A 20,955-nucleotide genomic window follows, 5' to 3' on the forward strand; every position below is an offset into this window, starting at 1 on the left:
AGAAGCCTGAAAATAGTGAATATCTCACATGACATCACTGACCAGAATCAAGGCACTTGTCAAGAAAAGTAAGTTAGATGTGGAGTGTTACACTTCGCAAATTAAATGGACAAAACTATTTTTTGGTTAAGTAAAGCTGAGTACTGAGACCAGTTTTCATTGAGGCATTTGCAATTACAAAAAAGATAACTCTCAAGCAGCATTACAGCAAAACATGTGGAAATAAACTGGATGAGTTGTGATGACAAACCTGCTTGGATTAAGTTAACACTGGAGTTTGTGAGCCCAACAAGAAACAACAAACTTAACAAACACTACCTAATGAGTCATTTTTGCGACTGGGATCACTGCTGAGTATGATAAGAGGGAGGGCTTGTTTTTGTGACCTATCCATGCTGTGACAAGTGCACAGTTGTTGAGTTTTTGTAAATTCTTTCAGGCGTGTGGTGCGGTTTCAGAACATGAAGAGTAAACAAAAGGAATTTAACATATTTGCTACGCAGTACAATATGGAACAGCTGAAAACTTAAAAAACTGAAAGACAACCCTATTGAGCTACAAAACAACGATGACTTCAAAGCAATAACTAATTCAGTTTGAACGTCGTGAGGGTTTTTGCATTTTGATTAGACATGCACTTAAGTTTACATTTGTTTTGAAAAATCCAATTCTGTGAAGGGTTCTCAAAACTGACTCACCCGAAACTGGAAAACCTGCTTAAGAAAAGGAGCTGCAGTCATTATGTTAGAGAAGTTAGTGTGATATAAATGTTGAATAATTTACTATGGCCCTCGATGGATGTTATAAAAACTGAAATGGCCCTTGATAAGCAATAGAATGTAAATGATACACACATTGTCTTTTTTCCATTCATAAACATGCCACCTGTAATCTAATACCTACAGCTTTCAGAGGAAGAAAAGGGAAATTATCAGACACAGCAAGGTTTATTATTTTTGTCAGACTCTCTTCCCTTCTCTGTTGTGTTCTTCTCACTCCCCCTGAGCCACGGTCTGTCCATCATACCACCGGCTTCCCCAATGACCTCTGACAATGTTCAAACTTACTTCCTGTCCTTCCTGATAAATCAATAACCAATGGAATCTCCTGTCAGCACATGAATCCGCACAACTGTTCATAATCTAATACTGTGCTGCCAGAAGAAAGCTGGGACTTTAAGGTGATCTCCTGTCACTGGGTTTCCAAACCAATATAAATGTTACTCTCAATATGAATAGGCCGTCTTGAAGCCAGCCATGTTTAGACATTTCAATATGACAGACATTCAGTCATTTGCGCTGGGCCTGATGTGAAGGACACCCTGGCTATAATTAAAAACCATATCAAATGCATCAAAAAGATAAGGATACATTCAAATCATTAGAGGTGGGGAAATTTAGGTTGGGAGGCTCAACACTACATTTACTTTAGTTCCTCTTTTTTCTCATCCAGCTGAGCATATCACACTCAAATGTGTGCATGTCTCTCTCTTCTGTCACCTACAGTCAATTCTTTAAAGAATATGCTTTAACTGCATCAGTGCTTTCCACCAAATATGGACTGTTTGGTCCATATAGTGAACAGTTCAAAAACTACTAGTTTATGCAAGAGTACACAGTGTGGCATCTTCAATGCTTTCACTAAAACCTGCTGTGATCTCACCGACTGTGAATATTGAATAATTATTTTAATAATAATATAAAATGTTAAAGCACATTTTAAGAGTTAGGGTTAAGGTTTATATATTTGAGGGGGAAGAACATATTAAGGTGACAGAGACAAAGACAGATTGTATCAGATCAGGTATTATGCATTTTCAAAAGACAAGTTTTGAGTAGTTGAATTTCACTGGGGATGTGGCATTGCAAATCTCAATTGGCAGAGCATCCCAGAGGGTGGGTGCCGCCAGGCTAAAAGCTCAGAGTCCAAAATTCTGCAGTCTGGTGTTGGGGATGGTGAGCAGACTTCAGTCAAAGGATTGCAAATTCCTGGATGGGTCGAAGGGTCGAAGTAGGTCAAATATGAATTGCAGAGCGAGGCCTTGGAGGGATTGGTAAGTGAGCCGGAGGAGTTTGTAGGTGATCTGGGATTTGAGAGCCAGTAGAGATGCTGAAAGCTCAACATTCATGTACGTTATGTGGAAGACTGAGTGGCCATTAGATCAATAACCAACATTTCCTTTGTGTCCCTCTCTGTTTTTCAGGGAATTTCTCTAAATTCAGAGTGGTGCCAAATTCCACCCGTCAAAACACATGGCACAGGGATGTATGGATGTGTTTGATTGCCTTAAAATACACTATTAGTCTACCATGGCAAAGACAGACAGAAAAGTCAAACTGAAATTCACATTTGGTGTGTTTTTATGCTGTTGCCAAACACAGCTCAACCAGACAGAATACAGATGTGTTTAGTGCAGTTAAAAAAAGTCACTGTGGTAGTGTGGATCGGAGAGATTAACCTTTTCAAACAGGATGAGATCTTGACATGTAAAATGAAATAAATAAAACCTATCCGATCCAAATGCAAATCACTCCAGGAACACATTTTAATATGTAAAAGTGCAGACTTATGGTGACTTAAGCAGTGACTTTCACTCAGGTGACACAAGTCATCAGCAGATGACATCCTGCAGGCAAAGCCAACATATCAAGACTTATAGCATCACTTCCCTACCATATCCACTTAATTGTTAAGTATTATGAAAAAGATGGTTTTTGAGTTCTGCTCCAGAAACAAATTGATTCCAGCAGAACAGATTAATGGACAGACATATTGATCACTTTATCCAGCAGCATATATTGCAGGCTGAGAAAAAGTCACTCAGAAACTATTTGTTTACAACAGAAGTAGGATTAGGCGATGACTTCACTGATGACAGAAGGCAGGATCCCCACAGGGAAAAATGAGTGTGATTACCACGATGTGTGCACACTAACAGACATGTACACAAACCAGCTCAATCTCTGAGGTTACGCATAAATGAGAGAGCCTGGAAGAAGGAAAGTGATGCATTCTCCTTTGTAGTAAAGGACAGTGGCAGGCAGATGCTCAGAGGCCTTGTATGAAGTTACATACAATGCTAACAGGCCACAGTGCATCAACTTCTTATATATCCCTCAAACTTTGTAATGTCGTAAGAATATGAATGGAATAAAATTATATTATTATAGAACTAGAGGCCTACTAGAGAGAGCCTTCTGTTATTTGCTTTTTCATAACCAACCGTTTTTCGCTGCAATTTATTCCACAAGTAGCATCATCCTGCCTGCTTTTATGTCATCACACTTGTGTATATATAACAGGACTCCACAGAGGCTTTCAATGGGTCAGGGAAAAGGCAGACTGTGTTGAATTTCACAAGTTAAAATGTCAGAAAACAGAGTATGTGCAGCCAGTGAACATGCAGCATTAGAGAGGACAAACTTGAGCCTCGAAGTACAGGCTACAGTTTTACATTGCAAACAGATTTTAGTCCACAGGGTTTTCTTCCCAGGTAGAGCAGCCACAGGTCACAATAAGCCTGTTAACCAGCGAGCATTACCAGGAACACCGGCTTAGTGGGAGGTGACATAACTTTACATCAGAGAGGGATGATCTTACAACACACCATTCTCTGGAGTAATTTACAAATACTGCTGTGCATGCTTTCCTAAAACCTGACAGGATGTTGAGCTGTTCCCAAATGTCAAAGGTCATTTAACATGATGGTGAAAAGTCTTGTGTTTGGTCAGTGTGGCCGAACAGGTTAATCATCTGCTTCAAATAAGACACAGACAATGAGGTAGGCAACCCTTCTGACCTTGTATGAGATTAAAACTAGACTAGTTAAAGCTTTAGCCAATAATCACATATACTGTGGCCATGAGGGTGACAAACTAGGTCTGCTCATTTCCTTCCCTCCCAACTGGAGGTCTCGCCCATAAGTTCTCAGAAGCCAAGGGATGTGCATGCCGCACCAGGCATGTTTCAACAAAACTCATCGCTGACTCCAAAAGCTCACATCTGGGCCCACCTACAACAGACCGCTGGCCTTTTAATCCCCCTCATGTGATGACATGATAAAGGCATGGATTAAATGCCGGCCCGTCATCCAATCACTCAGTCAGTGCTGCTGCCTACGTACTTGCATCAGCATCACCACTGCTTTACTTTACTGCACTGGGCAGGCAGAATTCAGCAGATGCGGAAAGCCAGGCTGTAGTCATATATCTATAATGCAGTGTGCAATAAGACCCACTGTGCCTCATGATCTATAAATAGGGTGCAAGCAACCTGCTGTCCCACTGTATATACATTGAATTGGTTGATCAGAGAAATGTAGTGACAACAGGGTGTTTACATTAATACAATAAATGGATCTATGTCCCAATTTATCTGGAATGTGTATTATCCATTACTCAGGCTTATTGGTCTCTGTATAATATGAATAAAATAAAGAATAAGCGCATATCTTCTACAATGTAGCCTCTTTGGCTAAATTACATTTTCTCTTTGCATTATTATAATCTCTTTATATAAACAATTGATTAAAAATGATAAAAGCATCATAAAAGGATATTAACAGTTAGTACACTGGGATATAATATATGAATATGACAATTAGCTAGCCTTTGAGCAAGTGTACAGATTTCGAAACAAATTTGATGCGACATAAGGGAATATTTTAGAACAAAATCCTATAAATATCTTCTAATTGTGATAGTTTTAATTAATACAATTAAATTGACTCTCTGTACCATGGTCCTGTAAGCGAACCTTGTCTCCTCGATAATCCAGATGTGGCTGTTGCCTACTGGTAGGTCCAGCTTTGCGCTGCCTCTCAAATGTGGTTCACCCTGTGGGCCCAGTGGTTCCAGCTGCTGGTTGACTGCCATGTGCTTGCTTGCTGTGAAAGTGTGAGGTATGTAAAGCCATCTGCTCAGAGCTGCTGTCCATCTACAATCCATCCTCACACTATAATATCCAGTTTTCCAAATGTGGGTCTTGTTGTACAGCAGTGTCCCTTAGGGGTTGTCTAATGGGATGGGGTGATTTTCGGGGCGTAATAATGGATGTGGGTGTTGAGTGAGTCCCATCCCACTTGGTCTTTCTCTTGTTTCAACCTTTTCCAATTCTGACAGCCCCATATTTTTAGTTTTTTGATCTCACGCATTTGTAATGAAAACACACTGAATTAGTATTTTGCAATGATGGCAAAGCAGTGGAGGATGGACTGACCTGCACGCAATTACACCCAACAAAACTTTCAGCAATTAGCTTGTTAAGAGCATGTGCCCACATCATGTCAATGAATCAGAGAGAATCTTAGAATTTAAGTTCGGAAATCAATTCCTGAATCTGACCACCACTGATAAAAGTGCAGTACAGTGACCACGGGCTATAAATCACTGTCAACTGGAAATAATAACTTGGATCAAATAAAGTATTAAAGCTGGCAACCTCCTCAAAGGATCCCTTATCGAAATAAAACAACAGCTCTTTCCTTGAACATTGCCCTGAACATCCACTTCTGCTCTAATCGAGATAAGGTGCATTCAAGCTGCACACACTGCAGGGCAGTTTTGAGATCCCTGCTTGCCAAGGAAGAAATGTTCAGTCAGTGTGATTTCTGAGTGAAGACACAAGGGAAGGAGCTGCTATCATGGTTGTATCAGATGAGGTGCTCTAAGGTTTAATCAAGAGGGGACTAGATGATGGGAGTGCCCTGGGGTTACAGATTATTGACTGTAGTTTTGTACAAATTAGATCATTCAGACCTATCCTTAGCAAGTGAAATGTGAATAACCTTACATTATTATCAAGCAAGAAGCAAAGACAATCAGATCTGCATAACAGATGCAACGAGGCAAAGCACACAGATCAGCAATAGTAAAGTTTGTTATGGATTAAAATAGAATATGTTGGTCATGTAGCAACCTAAAAGGACATGTTGAAAACCAGCATACATTCATACAGTATATCATGTGTTAGCACCTTGATGAAACATGGCACCGCGTGAAACATGAGTGGAAGTCCAATTCTTTTTTTAAGCGTTGATCAAAATGGACATTTATGAACTAACGGGTAGGAACCCAAGTTAGGTTTTTGATAAAGTGTGTGAGTGTTTTTATTCTGCGGAAGGTGCAGGATAGTTTTCTTGTCAAACATCCATTTAGCTTAAGAAGATCGTTCTCCTTCTGTTGTCAACAAAACTTGTGACAACAGTTGGAGACTCCAGTTAACGTCCATGCCCTGAAGTTTTAGCCATGTCAGCCTAAATTAAGAGGGTAAATCTGTTTAAAAACACGTCCAGCCCTTCATTAGCCTCTCGGCGGTGTTATTAGCACCAGACACCATCATTTAAAGCGTAAACTGCCGCAGCTGAATCAGCTTTGGGGACCAGCTAGCCTGTTAGCATCGCCACACAATGCCAGCTACTCCGCGGAGCTTTCGCTGCGGCGAGCTGCGGTAACAGCGAGAATGTCGGTACTTATGGAGGAAAAACATGTCCCGGTCCTCACCTTTTTCATCCGCGGAGCCTCGGCGACGGTGCCGTCACGGTTGACAAAAGCCTCCCCGCCGTTCTGCTGCGGGTCCGTGCGCTTCATAGCCGACGTCTGCGGCATCTTCGCGGGGTTCGGGGTGAGCAAGCCCGGGCTGCAGTCCCCGGCTTTCACGGAGGGCTCCGCTGTCGGGGAAGCGGCGGCGGAGGAGCCGGCCTCGTGGGGGTCGCTCCGGCCGAGGCTCTTGCCCTCCGACGTGGGTGTCACAGGAGACTCGGCCGGCAGACCTTTGCCGCTGGGGACGTCTTTGAGTTCGACCTCTGCCATTTTCACTGCCACAACCTGGACTGACATCGCTGCACTTCCACAAAGTCTTTTTTCCAACACTGGTGGAGAGTCGAGCGGATGTGAACGTAACGGAGAGACTGCGGCCGAGGTGCATTGTGGTCCCCGTAGTTCCTCTTAGTGTCTGGAACCCTCCCACCTGTAGGCCACCTTTAATACCAATGATGTAAACACGACTGACATTTTAAAAGTGTTTATCATTTTGCTGTGAAAACAACAAAACCACTGACACGTGTATCCCAACCAGAGGACAAACACTGTTATCTGACATTTCAACTACATTGCCATGCAGGGAGAGCTGCGCTGCGGAGTGCATCATGGGAAATGAGGTTCATAATAAAAAGGGCAACTACAAAACAAACACGGTTCATGCCACATAATGCGGTCCACTCAGAGCGATCACACCTCCAATTTCTACATCTCCTTTAAACGCTAATTGGTCGTTTTATTTCTTTATCATCAATTTCATACATCTTTTATATTGCACTCTATGAAGGGCATCCTTTTACATAGCCAATTTACCAATTCCCAACACCCTTAACCAATGTTGACCCAGAATCATTTTAATATGAGAAACTGTAATCCATTGGCTGTATCTGCACAACACACAGCATCTTAATATTACAGTGCAGTGGATGTGCAGTGACATTAGAGAAAATGGGACCAGGAGTAAGGTCATATTATGTAAAAAAGAAGAAAAGGATTACACTGACACCAAGTGGATGCCCATGATGTTCAGGAAACTGCATGTAGAGGTGGGAAATGAACAAAATCAAAGATTTGTTTTTATATATCCAAATTTTATTTTCATGTCTCAGGTGACATCTGTAAAATAGCATCATTGAAATCAATGTAAAAGTATGACATTTTATGAATGGCTGATGACTTATGTCAGGATAAATGGCACTCAGAGCTCCTTTGTAGAAGACATGCATCCAGGGACTTTTAATTTGTTCTCCATCACATATTAAAATTAACAGTGAACATAAATGTGCATGAAAAAAATTGTTACTGAGCAAAACTCCAATAATTACATTAATGGAACGTTGTTGCATTTTGCACAGGTCCATTTTTTGCAAGTGACTTCAAGCACATGTCGGGAGTATGTCCATTACTGCAGACATTCATTTTACAACAGATAAGAAAATAGACAAACACAAAAAAGCAGCATACAAGCTGCAAAATGTTACTGATGCTAAAGAACTAAATCCACACACACTGTATTTACATTCAAGCTGAATGGGCATATACCCTTTGCAATCCACCTGTTATGAGGTATATTTTAACAAGGCTACAATGCTGGTGCATTCTCAAATAAAAAACTAAATCAGAAAACCAAACAATGTTAAAAATGCAACTATGGATTGTATCATTTGGTGTAACAGCATCGCATCAATGAAAATACATCATGTTGCCAATGTGTAGATAGAAATTGTGAAAATGTCCAAAAATATGCATTTAATGTCAAAGAGAAGCACTTCCCCTCCCCCATGTGTCCCTCAAACAGCAGTCCTTACGTTGAGGTGATATTCCAACAAGTGTAGGCAGCACAGAGAAGAAGAAAAACCCATCCAATTGCATTCTTCTTTTGTTGTAAATTACAATGCATCAGTCTTCAAATATCCACAGGATGTTCACACCAGAGAGGCCGAGATTTACTCTCCTGAAGAAAGTATGAAAGGCAGTTTAATTATCCATCCTTCAGAAGCCAAGCAAAGTCAAACCAATACTTTCAAACAAAAAGCAATCTGACCTTTTGGCGAAAACAAATCAATATTTAATAATTCCCTACTTTTTGGCGTGCTGGTTATTTATAGGATTTCAGTAGTAGGATTACTCACCCCAGCATCCCTGACTCCTTGGTCTTGATGACGTAGAGAAACATGAGGATCGTATGGAACAGGTTGTTCCGGCCCTGTGATAGAGATCAAGGTAGGTTCAGATTGCTGCAGTCAAAGTTTTGCTGCAGAGCAACACACCCTGTTTATGAAGGACATGTCTGTTCTAAGCTTTACAGCAGTTACACACTGCATGTAGTTGATAACTTGACTTGTAATGAAGAGGCCAACAATCTAGACAGCAAACACCACATTTTTCAGTGTGGGTTTCAGTTCAGTTTGATTTTTGGCCAAAAGTCACAAATCATCATAAAAATCACACTTTGGCATTACAAGATATCGTCAAAATCACAAAGTTAGAAAACTGTGAGACAGACCAAAATTAAGGCATAATATGAACCGTTTTCCAAGAGCCTGAAAAATAAAGAAACCATTTCTGAGAGTGAGAACACAGAAGCTGCTTTCAGACATGTAAGCAGTGGAATTTAAACACCATGCCCTGCTTCCTTCTTCCATGTCCTCAGGTGATATCCCTAGCCTGAATGTTTCAGGCATTTTCAAGGTCTTGTGAACGTGTCTGACCCAGTCTATCTCCTGCTGTGTTCTTTAAATGTGTGAAAGGCTAAGTTCATGTCTGAAAACTGCTCAAGTGTTTGTTTTTTACCTTGGGAAGACTGTAGATGTGTCCTTGGTAGATGAGCTGGTAGTGTGGAGGAGTGGTGCTGCTTTGGTGGACGCAGAAGAGGCTCTCTTTGGTTACATCTACAAAGTAGTATAAAGAGGAGACAAAAACTGAAACTCCACAAGGAAGTGAAGTATAACCCAATGGAAAGCAAGTAGATGCAATGTATCAAAGATAAGACACAGGACATCACAAGGGTTTGATTGTTCTTTCCTTTATGTGCGTTTGTGTGTATTTACCAGGTTTGTCTGGGGTGTGGCTGAAGTGCTGTGAAGTAAACGTCTTCCCGTCTGGATACTTTGGGTGGGGGGGGAGTCTAGAGTCCAAGTATGTGCAGAACATGTGCATAAGGATCTGAGGGAACAGACAAACACAGTGACCTGACTATAGGGGGCAAAATATTAGGCAGTATTGGTCAGTGTAAGGAATTTTACTAGGGAGCCAACCAGACTGTACATGTGACAACTTGAGTGGAGACCCCGCAGTCAACAGACTTTGTAAACGTCACAGTGACTTTCATAGTGTATAGGTTGTTTGTAAATTTTGTTGTCTAATCCAAACCTGCAGAGCTTGTTTTCTTATTCATATTTATTTTAGCGTCTGCTTAGCCCCCAGTTATTGTCACTTTGTGGATAGGAAAAAAATACAACCTTTTTATTTTTCACAGTTGCAAGTAAATAATTACATTTTATATTCCTGAATCCTAAAAAGAACAAATATCAAACATCAGCCTAAATTAAATCCATCCAAACAAGCCTCATCCAGTGCATTTAATATAATAATAATGAGATAATGAGACCTCTATTCTTTAAGATAGGTTTTCAACAGTAGGTTAGAAAAACAAGGCATCTGAAGACTTCACCTCGGCCTCTGTACATTCAATTTGAATAATATTAACATTTTAGAGGCCACACTATCAATTTGTCTAGAAAATGATAAATAGATTAAGTGATAACAAAAATAAACATAAGCTGATCCTGTGAAGGGACTAAATTTACTTAGTATTTTTATGCATGACTAGATCTGTAAGTGTGTGTGCGCGCGTGTGTGTGGACTCACAGCACAGTCAGTGGGAAGGTCTGTGTCCCACTTCCTGTTCTTCAGATCTCCACCCCTGTTCCAACGGAAGGAGCTCATGCAGCCGCTGTGAGCCAGCTCTAACAAAACAGAACCCATTAACATACACATCAATCTCTTTTATTCATGAAATAACACTGAAACAAACATAAAACATTAGGAGCCAAACGTACAATTACATCTGAACCTTTGTAGTTTAGGTAATTTGTGTATAAATGGTGACATCAATATTAAGTCTAACCAAGACTTGGCACTTTAATATAGAATCCATCATTTTATGTCACATTAATTCTGCTGAAGCTCAGAGCCTGAATAACAAAAAGCAAACTATCAAAATACTTGTGGCTTTCTCTATACATAAGAAATAAATGTGTCTCTCTCTCACACACACACACACACACACACACACACACACACACACACACACACACACACACACACACACACACACACACAAAACATCATATTAGTCACAGAGACTTCAGGCACCTCAACACACACATCAGCAATCTTTTAGTCAAACATACCTTTTATCTGTTCCACGAGATATTCCTGGTTGGGTGTGACGTCCAGGTACTGGACAATAGAGTTCATGGTGGGGATGGATGAGGCTTTCATCACTGCTGCCTGCTTCAGGCTGCTTATACTGGCCTCTGGTGGTGGAAACAAGCAAAACCAGTGAAACTCCAAAATGACAAGCAAAACACTGTACACTGAAATTACAATAATAATTCATTTAGATATCCAGCAGAAAATCAAGCAAGCAGTTAGTTCTCTGAATTATTTATTCCTTGATCTAATATCACTTATCTAACACATGGTTTAAGCCTGATTTTCTGTCTTTGGTCCTACAGGAACCGCACTTCCCTTTATGAATGAAACAGCAGTTTTTCATTCATACTTTGCCATGATCCCTGTTCTTGGCAGATGTTTTACCTCCTATCTGGAGCTCAGGGCAGCCCATCCTCCTGAGCTGGCTGTTCACAGAGTCTATTTCCTTCACCAGAGGGACCAAGATTGTGTCACTAATCCACTGCAAAATAAACAGATACTTATTAACTCAAATCAAATTTTTGAAATATTTTCGTGTATTTTGGAAGTGACAATAATTTAAGTTCCTCGAACTTGTAGTTCTGTAAATATGTTTGAAACTCACATTCCTAAGCTTTGCTGTCCAGCTGTCGATGCGGTCCACTACCGGGCGACTGGTTGTGATTCTGGCCCACACCTTTGTAACAGGAAGGGAACAAGATGTCAAGTCATGCTAAACATACATACCACTCTGGCACCAACAGACTTAGAGACCAAACCACCTTTTTGTGATCAAGATATTACAAGTTACCATACAATGGTAAAGTACAGACCTCCTCTGCAGCCTGTTTGGAACCCAGGTCAGTTTCATCCTTGTGGGCAGATGGGGCCTGAGAGCGGCAGGCTGGCTGGTACAGGAATTTCCTCAGACTCTGAGCGTAATCCCCCACAGAGCGGTTGTAGTTCCAAAATGTTGGACTGTGGTTCGGAGACACAGACTCTGGACTTCCTACACAGGGCATCAGTTAAACACTTTAGGTGAAAGGTTTAATTTCATTGCAATATACATCCACATTTGAAGAAAATAACTCAAGACTGGTCATTAAATCATATTTAAAAGCAAACTCTTGGTCAGAGTCAGATATATCAGTGACTAGTACAAAAAACATTTTGTTATTGAATAGGAGTTCCTACAAAGCTCTACCTAGTTGGCTGCGGTGACCCTTCTCCTCTTCTGTGCGGAGGAACCTCTCCAGACTTTTCAGATCCTCCATGTAATCCTCCTTGCTTCCTGGGGAGTTAAAAACTGAGGGTGAAGTGCGGTATCGAGCCCTCAGGCTGGAGCCCTCTGCTGGACCAATGCTGCTGGGGTAGGGAGAGGAACCAGGGGAGGGGCTGTAGTTTAACACCTGAGATAGAAAGAAGAGAATATGGAGTAATCAAAATGTACTTAAGATTATCCCACATATTAGTGCTGTGAAGAACATACCTTTCCAAAGGCCACAGAAGGGGAAAAGGGTCCCCCTGCGCTGCTTGGGGTGGACGGACTACCAAGGGGAGGGCTGTACCCGGGTACACAACTGGGGGAGAACTTGGGGCTGGTGGTGGCTGGTCGAGAGGGGCTGAAACTCAGAACGCTCTGTCCCTGCAGGGGAGACGACTGGTCTGGAGCAGGGGTCTCCTTTTTTTCTGGCTTCTGTGGCGGAGAGGCCTGAATACCTGCAAGACCGCCAGACAACATTAATGGTACTTACTGAGTGCATGTACATGTATGCAATGGCGATAAAGCAAAAGAAGTATTAAAGGTCTGTTGGTGAGAAAAATCAGAGCCTCACTTGTGTTCCTCAGTCCCAGCAGACGATGCTGATGGGGGGACACAGCAATGGTGGATGGTGCCATGGTGTATTTGAAATATTTCCAGAAATCAAAAAGAGCATTGAGGCCGAACAGGGATGCTAGCACCAGTTCTGTTAGGGGAGAGAGAAAAAAAGAAGACACATATACTTTTTTTAAATGCCCTGGCATGTGATAGAAAAACAACTCTACTTTATAAAATTTAAGGTCTGACGATATATAAACTCTTTTAGTTAATCATGCTTTTTTGCTAATAAATAAAAGAGATATTTTACAACTTTATACAGACAGCAAACATCCTTAGAATAAATCAAAGTGTTGTGGGACCTCACCAATGTACCAAATGGGCCAGTAGGTGATGTTATAGTATCGGCTCAGCAATTTCCCCGACCTGTGAGAAAAAAAAGAAAGACACACATCCATCATCACACTGAGAGACAGATGTTAAAATGATGAAAATAATTAGCTTAAAAAAAACTTATACTACATAGATGGTGATATTCCATACCTAAATATTCAACAATCACAATGCTCTCTTCATCAATGTATTCAAGATTCAGGATTCCTGGACTCATCCAACATGAGATACATTTTGTAAATTCGTTAATGAAAAGGCCCCGATGATCTGAAGCCTTCCTTGTTTATCTTTGAACCTGCATGTAGTTTCTTAAACACAGAGGTATTTCCTGGAACCACCACACAACACTTAGTCTAGACTCTGGTCCAACTTCTTCCTAAAGTCCACGTTCACTATAAAAACCCCAGCTGCTCCGTGGATCTGCAGCGTTGCAGTTGAATGAAGTGGGAGTTTCAGGAGTAAATCAGAACTCACATCTCAGTGTAAATCATCCCAGCGAGAGACACGTTGAGCACAGCCCAGGCGAGGACCACCTGTCGAGCCTGCTCCTCTCTCCTCATCCTCAGCGCGCTGTCGATCATACTGGGCATCCCCTCCTTCTGTGGGGTCAACATGGCGCCACCTCTGTGTTCAGGCTGAGACACGGAGGAGACGAGACAACACGCTGAATAAAGTCAATCACACACGACCCGTTTAGCTGCTGCTCTTCCACCCGGTGTGAGAAGTGAACCGTACTGAGAGCCCCAGCTAACGTCGGGCTAACATTAGCAAGCTAACAAATAAACACAGAGTTAGCGGAGAGCGTAGTGGTGAGTTTAGATGTACTTTCATAATATGCATCATTCAACACGGAGTTTTCTCCAGGAGACACAAGTTAGGAACAAATGAGCTCAAATATCATTTAGATCATTCTCACCACGCTGAAGTGAATGACAACTGAGGCGCTGCATAATTTGTACTGAACCGGAAGCTGCAGGATGTTTTTCTCCTTGGTCTAATGGCGGTTTGCAAACCAGCTTAGAAACGCTTTACTGCCACCTACTGTACTGGGGTGCACTACCATCTCTATTTTACATGAAAGAAGACAATTTGTTTTCATACTACTACTTATTATTGTTTGTAGTAATATTTAACTATGTATTTTTCATTTCTGTATTTATAATTTTTGCATCTCTGCACCTGCTGCCATGACCAATTCATTATTTGCCCATTGGGATTATTTAAGTCTACAAAATCTATTTCAAAACGCCTCTCTTACACCTACATTAATTAGTAAAATGTATATATATCCTAAAAACACTTCATAATTGAATATTAAATGTAAAGCATTATTAGTCGCTTGTATAGAAATAAGATATTCATATGACCACAAGGAGGCGATATCTCCATAGTTTATATTTACCCATGTGGTTTGATAAGTGTGACCATGTGTTGAATATGAAGATGACTGGTTCAACTATGATCACACCACAAAGCATACATGTTAAAAACCACTGTGGTCGCAAAAAGGTTATAACTTATACTTTAAACTCTATGATATGAATATCAAAAAACATAAAACAGCTATACAACTTCATTTATTACATTATGCAAAAGGTAGGATGGAGCTAAAACATTATTTTAACATTTAGTCGACATTCACACAGCGAGGACTACACTCAACAATAATGCCCAGACGCCTGTTTTCACTTCCATTCACACAGTTTAAATAAAAAAACTAAACATGCTTTCAATAAATAAAGAATAAAAGGCAATCGAGCAAATTACACATGATCAGGTCTCCTATGTAAATATATGGAATCAGAAATTTTAGCTGACATTAATCTGCAACTACAAATGAAAATATCAGACATTATATCGCTCCATGAAAATCATATTAACATAGAATGACAGTGAATATGAATCCCATCAACCAATAATATTGCACAGATTCAATTAAGTAAAAAAAGATTTAGAGAAATAATATCAGTTATGCTATGAATAGTATTTTAGAAGCACTGTTATGCTTGTAAGAAACAATATCTGTTCTTCTCAACGTTAATGGAAATTAAAGTGTACTGATTGTGTTAATGTTATTAAAAAAAGGTTTGTAGTAACAGATATTTGGCAAAAACAAGAGGTAAAGATCAGTTTTGTAGTAAACAAATAAACAAGACATGTCAAGAGGCACAGTGTTGTTTGTCAATGAGGGGGCGACAGGGACTTTTCTGAGTTATATCCTCCAACATCTAAACCACAGTCTTCATTGTTGGCCGAGTCACTTAGTCTCTCTCCCCTCCCTCCCCTGCTATCGTCATCTTCCTCCTCCTCCTCTTCCTCCTCCTCTTCCTCCTGCTCCTTGCGGGACGCTCGCTCTGTCTTGGGCCCCTTGCATATCTTCAGGTGACGGGTGAGGTGGTATTTGGTGAGGAAAGCCTTGTGGCATTTCTCGCAGACAAAGTCTCTGCGGCCCTCGTGAGAGTTCATGTGCTTCTTCAGGTGGTTGGTCTTGATGAAGTGTTTGTTGCACTTCGGGCACTGGATCCGCCGCTCGCTGTGGCGGAGTACAATGAAGCATCAGTTATCAGACACAATACGTTCAGCACTACGATTCATAGCTTTGTGCAGAAAACCACAAATACGTTACATACTGCGAGTGAGAGACCATGTGCTGTCTCAGATCCTGCTTCCTGATGAAGGTCCGCTCGCAGAGGTCACACTTGAGCTTCTCCGCTCCGGTGTGGATCAGCATGTGTGACGCCACGTGGGATTTCTGCGTGAACGACTTCTCACATACGGTGCACCTGTAGTTCTTCTGACCTGTGAGTCGGAAAAGGAGTTTAAAACACAAATATTCACTGGACTAGATAGTGTGGATACCTGACCTGAGACCGTCAGGAGCTGTTGTGACCTCAGGATAATGCGTTAAAATAAGAGCTGAGAATTGTTTTAAAACTGTTCTCTTGTGATGCTTAATACCTGTTGCATGTTGTCAGACAAGGCTTTGGTTGGGATAACATAGGAAGAACCCTGGGGCTCATACGGCGGCTCAAAGACACGATTCAGACTGTTGACACCTCTCCGTACCTGTGTGAATCTTGAGGTGCATCCTGAGGTTGCTGGGATCGCTGAAGGCCTTGCTGCAATATTCACACTTGTGGGGTTTCATCCCCACGTGCCCCATGAAGTGCACGTTGAGCTTGGTAGATGTGATGAAAGCCCGGGAGCACATGCTGCACTTGAATTTCTTCTCCCGCACATGACCCTGCCCTCTTGCTCTGGAGTTAACGTTATTAGAGTTTCTACTAGCGCTGCCCCGGCTGCTGCTGTTGTCACTGTTTGTTTGTGCTGCAGCTTGAGCGTGGCAGGGCCAAGGTGACGAGGAGGAGCTGGAGGTCCCGTTGGTCAGCTTCTCTTCCTGTTGAGTGTGTTGCTGTTGCTGAGGTTGTTGTTCTTGCTGATGCTGATGCTGCTGCTGCCGTTGAGAGTGGTCCGGCTGTGACGGGCTGTGGCTGTGTGGAGGTGGATTATGGCTGTGGTTGCTGTTATGGCTGTTTAGATGAGACTTGAGCTCTGAGAAGGAGGAGCACTCTTTGCCACATTGGCAGATCTGACCCTCAGGCACCTGAGGAACACCTGAAGACATAAAATAAGCAGTTGTCTCTCTGTAAAATGCAGAATTTCACAGCGCAAGAGCTGTTGGCAAAGACAACAGGGTCAGTAATGCTTGTATTTGATTATTATACATCACTGCGCATTTGTTTTCAATAGTGCACATTCATCTAAATTGTATGAATTGTTGTTTTCTTTACCTTAGAATGGGTCTTTTATATTAAAATACTTTATATTTACATCAGGAGCAGGTCCTCTCTACATTTTATTATGACAACTGAAGGCTACCATAGGTTCTCTTTCATGTTTGGAGGGAGAGGTGAGGGGTATTCAGCTGCAACATGCAACTTCACCACTAGATGCCATTAAGTTCTTCACACCGAACCTTTAGGAATTTTTTTTATTTTATGTCTCTTCATGCTTCAAATCAGAGCCATAGATTTTTACTCATCTATTATCTCACCCATCATCCTGCAGTAGTCTCTGCTGTAATAGAAGAGCAGCTCCTGGTCTGGGTGGATCTCTGTGGTTGTACAGAAGAACAGTTTACCATTGGCAGGGTACGCCACCAGGTTCTGCTCCTCACGGGCCCTAAATACAAACAGCAAATAAAGAACAGTTAATTAACTATTTAGCTAAACTGAAACGACAACAATCAGAACGCTGATCATCTGGACAGAGAATTGAACGTCACTTTTGTATCTTACATGGTCTTTTGCTGCGCACAGGTTTCTCTCCCGCCATACAGCTACATATCAACTGATTCTAGAGTCAAACCATTGACATTTTATACGAGCTCGGCTGCTATTGTGCCTCTTACCTTGCTTTGCGGACAAACATCATCCAGTTGCATTGGTTCTCATCTGTTGTCACGATGCAGAACTCCAGCACATTGTTGTGATACACCTGCGACAGAGGAAATGGCTCATCATCTTCAACTACTTAGAACTATGAAAATCTCATGCTTAGAACAAAAAAGCCACAGGTACCGACCTTCCATATCTGCGGTGTGTCCTTTTCTGGCCAATCAGACAGATCCACGTTGCTACAATGCTGGCCAACCATTGGTCCAAAGCAAGTCCTTGGAGGAATGACGTCCCGTGCAAAAACTCCTACAGTGGGCACATCAGCAATTTCAATGATGATCTATATAAGGGTCAAGTTCAGTCTTTATTATATTAGATCAGTCCACAGAATAATGACCCAGGTCTTTCCTAGTCTAACAGGCACAGTGTTTAAATGGGTGTATTCTCATACCAAGTGGTTCATCAGCCACTGAGATGCGAAGGCACAGTGGACGTGGCAGCGAGAGGCGAGCCCGGCTTTGGATGGGTGCGTCAGAGATGAAGGTGACAGGGCCGTGCTCTGGGCAGTCTGAGGTGTACGAGCGCTCACACAGAGTGCACCCTGGCAGACGACAAACCAGCACAATATTTACTACAGGATCAAAATCTATGACAGATTTTTACAACTTTCAATTTGGTGTAAGTTTTTCCTGAATATTTTTTTAAAGCTTTATAGCCATATATGATTTCTTTCTTTTCTTTTGGGAATAAAAATCCAAACTCACAGATGGTGTAGGCGGTGACCATGTTCTCCTTGTTGGAGGTAGAGTCCTCGAGCTGCAAGGTGGAGTTCACCAACACCAGGTTGTTTTCTGGCCCCAGTGACACGTCTGCATTGATGGGGGACACGTTCACTGACTCCAGCCCCATCCCAGAGTGTCCATGGAGAGGCACCGGCTCCAGCTGGCCCTGACTGGCCATGGAGCCAGTGAGCACCACACTGACAACTCCAGAGTTCAGTTCCCCATTCGAGTGGAGCTGCTCCCCAAGTCCTCCTCCGCCAGCGTTTCCAACTCGGCCCCCCATGTGATCTGGCTCCATTACCACTGGTAGCTCAAGCACGGGGGGCCTGTGGAGAGGCAACACGCCACCAGATGAGTCCACCCCAGCCAAGCCCTCATGCGGCTGAGGCTGTCTTCCTCCACCAAGCTGCTGCTGGGTGTCAGACACCACCCCAACTCCATCCATAGAAGCCAGCTCCTCCCCCATCCTGTCAGGGGACATGGGGCTGCTGACACGTGACTCCATGGCCATTCCCGTGGAGTCCAGTTCGTGAGCACCGGTCTGGTGGAGGTCTCCCTGCCCGCTGACCTGTCTGGAATCCATGGGCACCAGGCCCTGCTCTAGTGGGCCTCCAGGGCCACTGTAGGGGTCCAGACCGGAAGGATTGTTGCTAGCCACTGACAGGGTCCCATCCATGTTAAGGCTGCTGGGATGAATGTATTGAGGTGGTGGACGGTCTGCCAGATAAGACAGGATACCTATGTAGAGAAGAAAGAAAAAGAACATGTTTTTCATTAACTTAAAAAGTTAACAGGGAAATGTGTTCCCTCCAAACAGCATGTGAGTCAAATCCAGATTCAACAAGGACCCACACTACAAGAATATCACACATAATCTTTTCGATTTTCAATAGAAATGATCTATCTATTTTACACACGGACCTGGCAATATGTGTCGGAAGTAGCTGCTCTCCAGGTGGGGGTATGGAGGGGGTGGCAAGGAGTAGTTCCTCTCCGGCAGGCCACACATCACCCCTCTGTCACTCAGTGGACCCATGGGGAGCATCAGAGACAGGGCGGAAGGGAGGGAGCCCAGGGAAGGACCCAGGCTGGGGATGGCCACTGGCATGCCTAAACCAAAATTTACATCAACAGAACAGTGAGGGCAGAATACAACACAGAAAAGATTACGATGCATTAATAAAAGGGATTACACAACACATTGCAGATTGTTAAATGCAATTATTGTCTATAAAAACGTTTTCAGACATGAACTGAGATTGCCTTTCACATGTATGATGAATGCAGCGGGATATAGTCTGGATCAGATACGTTCACAACAACAGGAGGCAGGAAATGACATGTCGAATTATTTCTGCATTTTTTTTGTTTTGCATCCATCACATGTTAGAAACATCAACACTCACCGGCCAGAGCATTTTCCTGCGACATTCTCATATGAGCTCAATCTGACATTTTACAAGGGGCAGGCGGGAAAAGTTCTGGAAAAAAATAATCTGACCCTGACGTTTTCCATTCTCAAACAAAGCCAGTCGTAAAGCAGTTTAATTCAGATTTTCTCCTTTAAATCATATGAATAATTTTGTCAGGTGCAATCTGGACACATTGTTTCAGCAAGTTTACAACGTAATCCGAATGTGTTGTATTTCTCCATCACTCTTTTCTGAATAGGTAAGTGACCCAATAAGTTTTTAGGATAAATTAAGTCTCAGGCCTACACTCCTGTTAATGTCTTCCATACCTGGAGTGGGGATGGGGTTGTGTGTGGGGGACGTTGGCAGAACCAGGTGGCCGGCACTCACTGGCACACTGAGCTGATCCATGCCCACAGGACTCAGGTTCATGTCGTTCATCCTGGAAAAAACAACTAAACAAAGTAAACAACATTAGCACATCACGATCTTCTGTCTATTTCTACTGCAACTACACGATGTTGTCTTGGCCTCATATACAACTAGTGCAGCAGACTGTTATGAGGACATGGTTCATATTCGGTATTCATCAACGCACATTAAGAAACACACGTAGGCGGCGTTAGCCACGTTAGCTTACCTGAACTCAACAACAGCTAGAGTCCATCAGTAACAGTGTTCTGCTGAATTCTGCTTCTGTATTAATCGGCCTGTCAAATTAAATGACCTGGTTTGAAAACAGCCAAAGGCAGAGTTCATGTTTATAACCCAACACGTACACACACACACGAGATGTTTCAAACGCCTGGTGAGCTACTGTCAGCCAGGTTTATCACAATGCTAACGTTGGCCATGCTAACTTACGTCTCCATACATCGTCAGAAGAGGGAAAAGTGAAGTGTTTGAGTTTGGAAAAGAGCGACGCTCTTCGTTATGTCCTTCGGCGTGGATTCGTTGTTCAAATGTTGGATATCGAAGAAGATAGAAGCCTGAAAAACAACAACACACCAGCACGACACGTCCCTGGACGGGACCATGGCAGTGGACCGCCCCAGTGCGCATGCGCAGGAGCGACAACTAGTGGAGGAGCCACTGTACAAGCAAATATAATATAATATAATATAATATAATATAACATGATATGATATAATATAATATAACATGATATGATATAATATCATATTATATTATATAATA

The 20,955-nt window shown here is 42.3% G+C and overlaps 3 protein-coding genes across 7 annotated transcripts in view; all 3 read right to left on the reverse strand.

The window, feature by feature from the left end:
- Positions 1-6,916, reverse strand: part of ahcyl2b (adenosylhomocysteinase like 2b) — a 39,119-nt gene extending 32,203 nt beyond the window's left edge. The window contains exon 1 of the mRNA XM_020092477.2: positions 6,501-6,916. Within this exon, the coding sequence (XP_019948036.1) occupies positions 6,501-6,836 (336 nt within the window). The 5' untranslated portion in view covers positions 6,837-6,916. The remainder of the gene's footprint in view (positions 1-6,500) is intronic.
- Positions 6,917-7,606: 690 nt separating this feature from the next.
- tmem209 (transmembrane protein 209) lies at positions 7,607-14,197 on the reverse strand. Of its 2 annotated transcripts, none has more exons than XM_020092504.2 (15): positions 14,084-14,197; positions 13,642-13,802; positions 13,142-13,200; positions 12,791-12,922; positions 12,445-12,674; positions 12,160-12,364; positions 11,789-11,964; positions 11,581-11,652; positions 11,361-11,457; positions 10,952-11,077; positions 10,407-10,504; positions 9,587-9,701; positions 9,330-9,427; positions 8,669-8,742; positions 7,607-8,490 (listed from the first exon to the last, which is right to left on the reverse strand). In XM_020092504.2, the coding sequence occupies exons 2-15, from the start codon at positions 13,779-13,781 to the stop codon at positions 8,436-8,438; spliced, it is 1,677 nt and encodes a 558-aa protein (XP_019948063.2). In that variant the 5' UTR covers positions 13,782-13,802; positions 14,084-14,197; the 3' UTR covers positions 7,607-8,435. The 2 variants fall into 2 exon arrangements, with proteins under 2 accessions (XP_019948063.2, XP_019948064.2); XM_020092505.2 differs by lacking the exon at positions 14,084-14,197 and adding an exon at positions 13,993-14,070.
- Positions 14,198-14,731: 534 nt separating this feature from the next.
- prdm4 (PR domain containing 4) lies at positions 14,732-20,830 on the reverse strand. Of its 4 annotated transcripts, none has more exons than XM_020092495.2 (12): positions 20,623-20,830; positions 20,399-20,468; positions 20,088-20,200; positions 19,268-19,456; positions 18,329-19,084; positions 18,016-18,165; positions 17,752-17,870; positions 17,579-17,664; positions 17,222-17,349; positions 16,234-16,782; positions 15,798-15,966; positions 14,732-15,700 (listed from the first exon to the last, which is right to left on the reverse strand). In XM_020092495.2, exons 3-12 carry the CDS (start codon positions 20,197-20,199, stop codon positions 15,349-15,351), a joined length of 2,610 nt encoding a protein of 869 aa, XP_019948054.2. In that variant the 5' UTR covers position 20,200; positions 20,399-20,468; positions 20,623-20,830; the 3' UTR covers positions 14,732-15,348. The 4 variants fall into 4 exon arrangements, with proteins under 4 accessions (XP_019948054.2, XP_019948055.2, XP_019948052.2 ...); XM_020092496.2 differs by having other exon boundaries at positions 20,088-20,213; positions 20,623-20,828; XM_020092493.2 differs by having other exon boundaries at positions 20,088-20,213; positions 20,399-20,485; positions 20,623-20,820.
- Positions 20,831-20,955: the final 125 nt, after the last annotated feature.

Source organism: Paralichthys olivaceus, chromosome 23, assembly GCF_024713975.1.
Source record: "Paralichthys olivaceus isolate ysfri-2021 chromosome 23, ASM2471397v2, whole genome shotgun sequence".
Taxonomy (NCBI): domain Eukaryota; kingdom Metazoa; phylum Chordata; class Actinopteri; order Pleuronectiformes; family Paralichthyidae; genus Paralichthys; species Paralichthys olivaceus.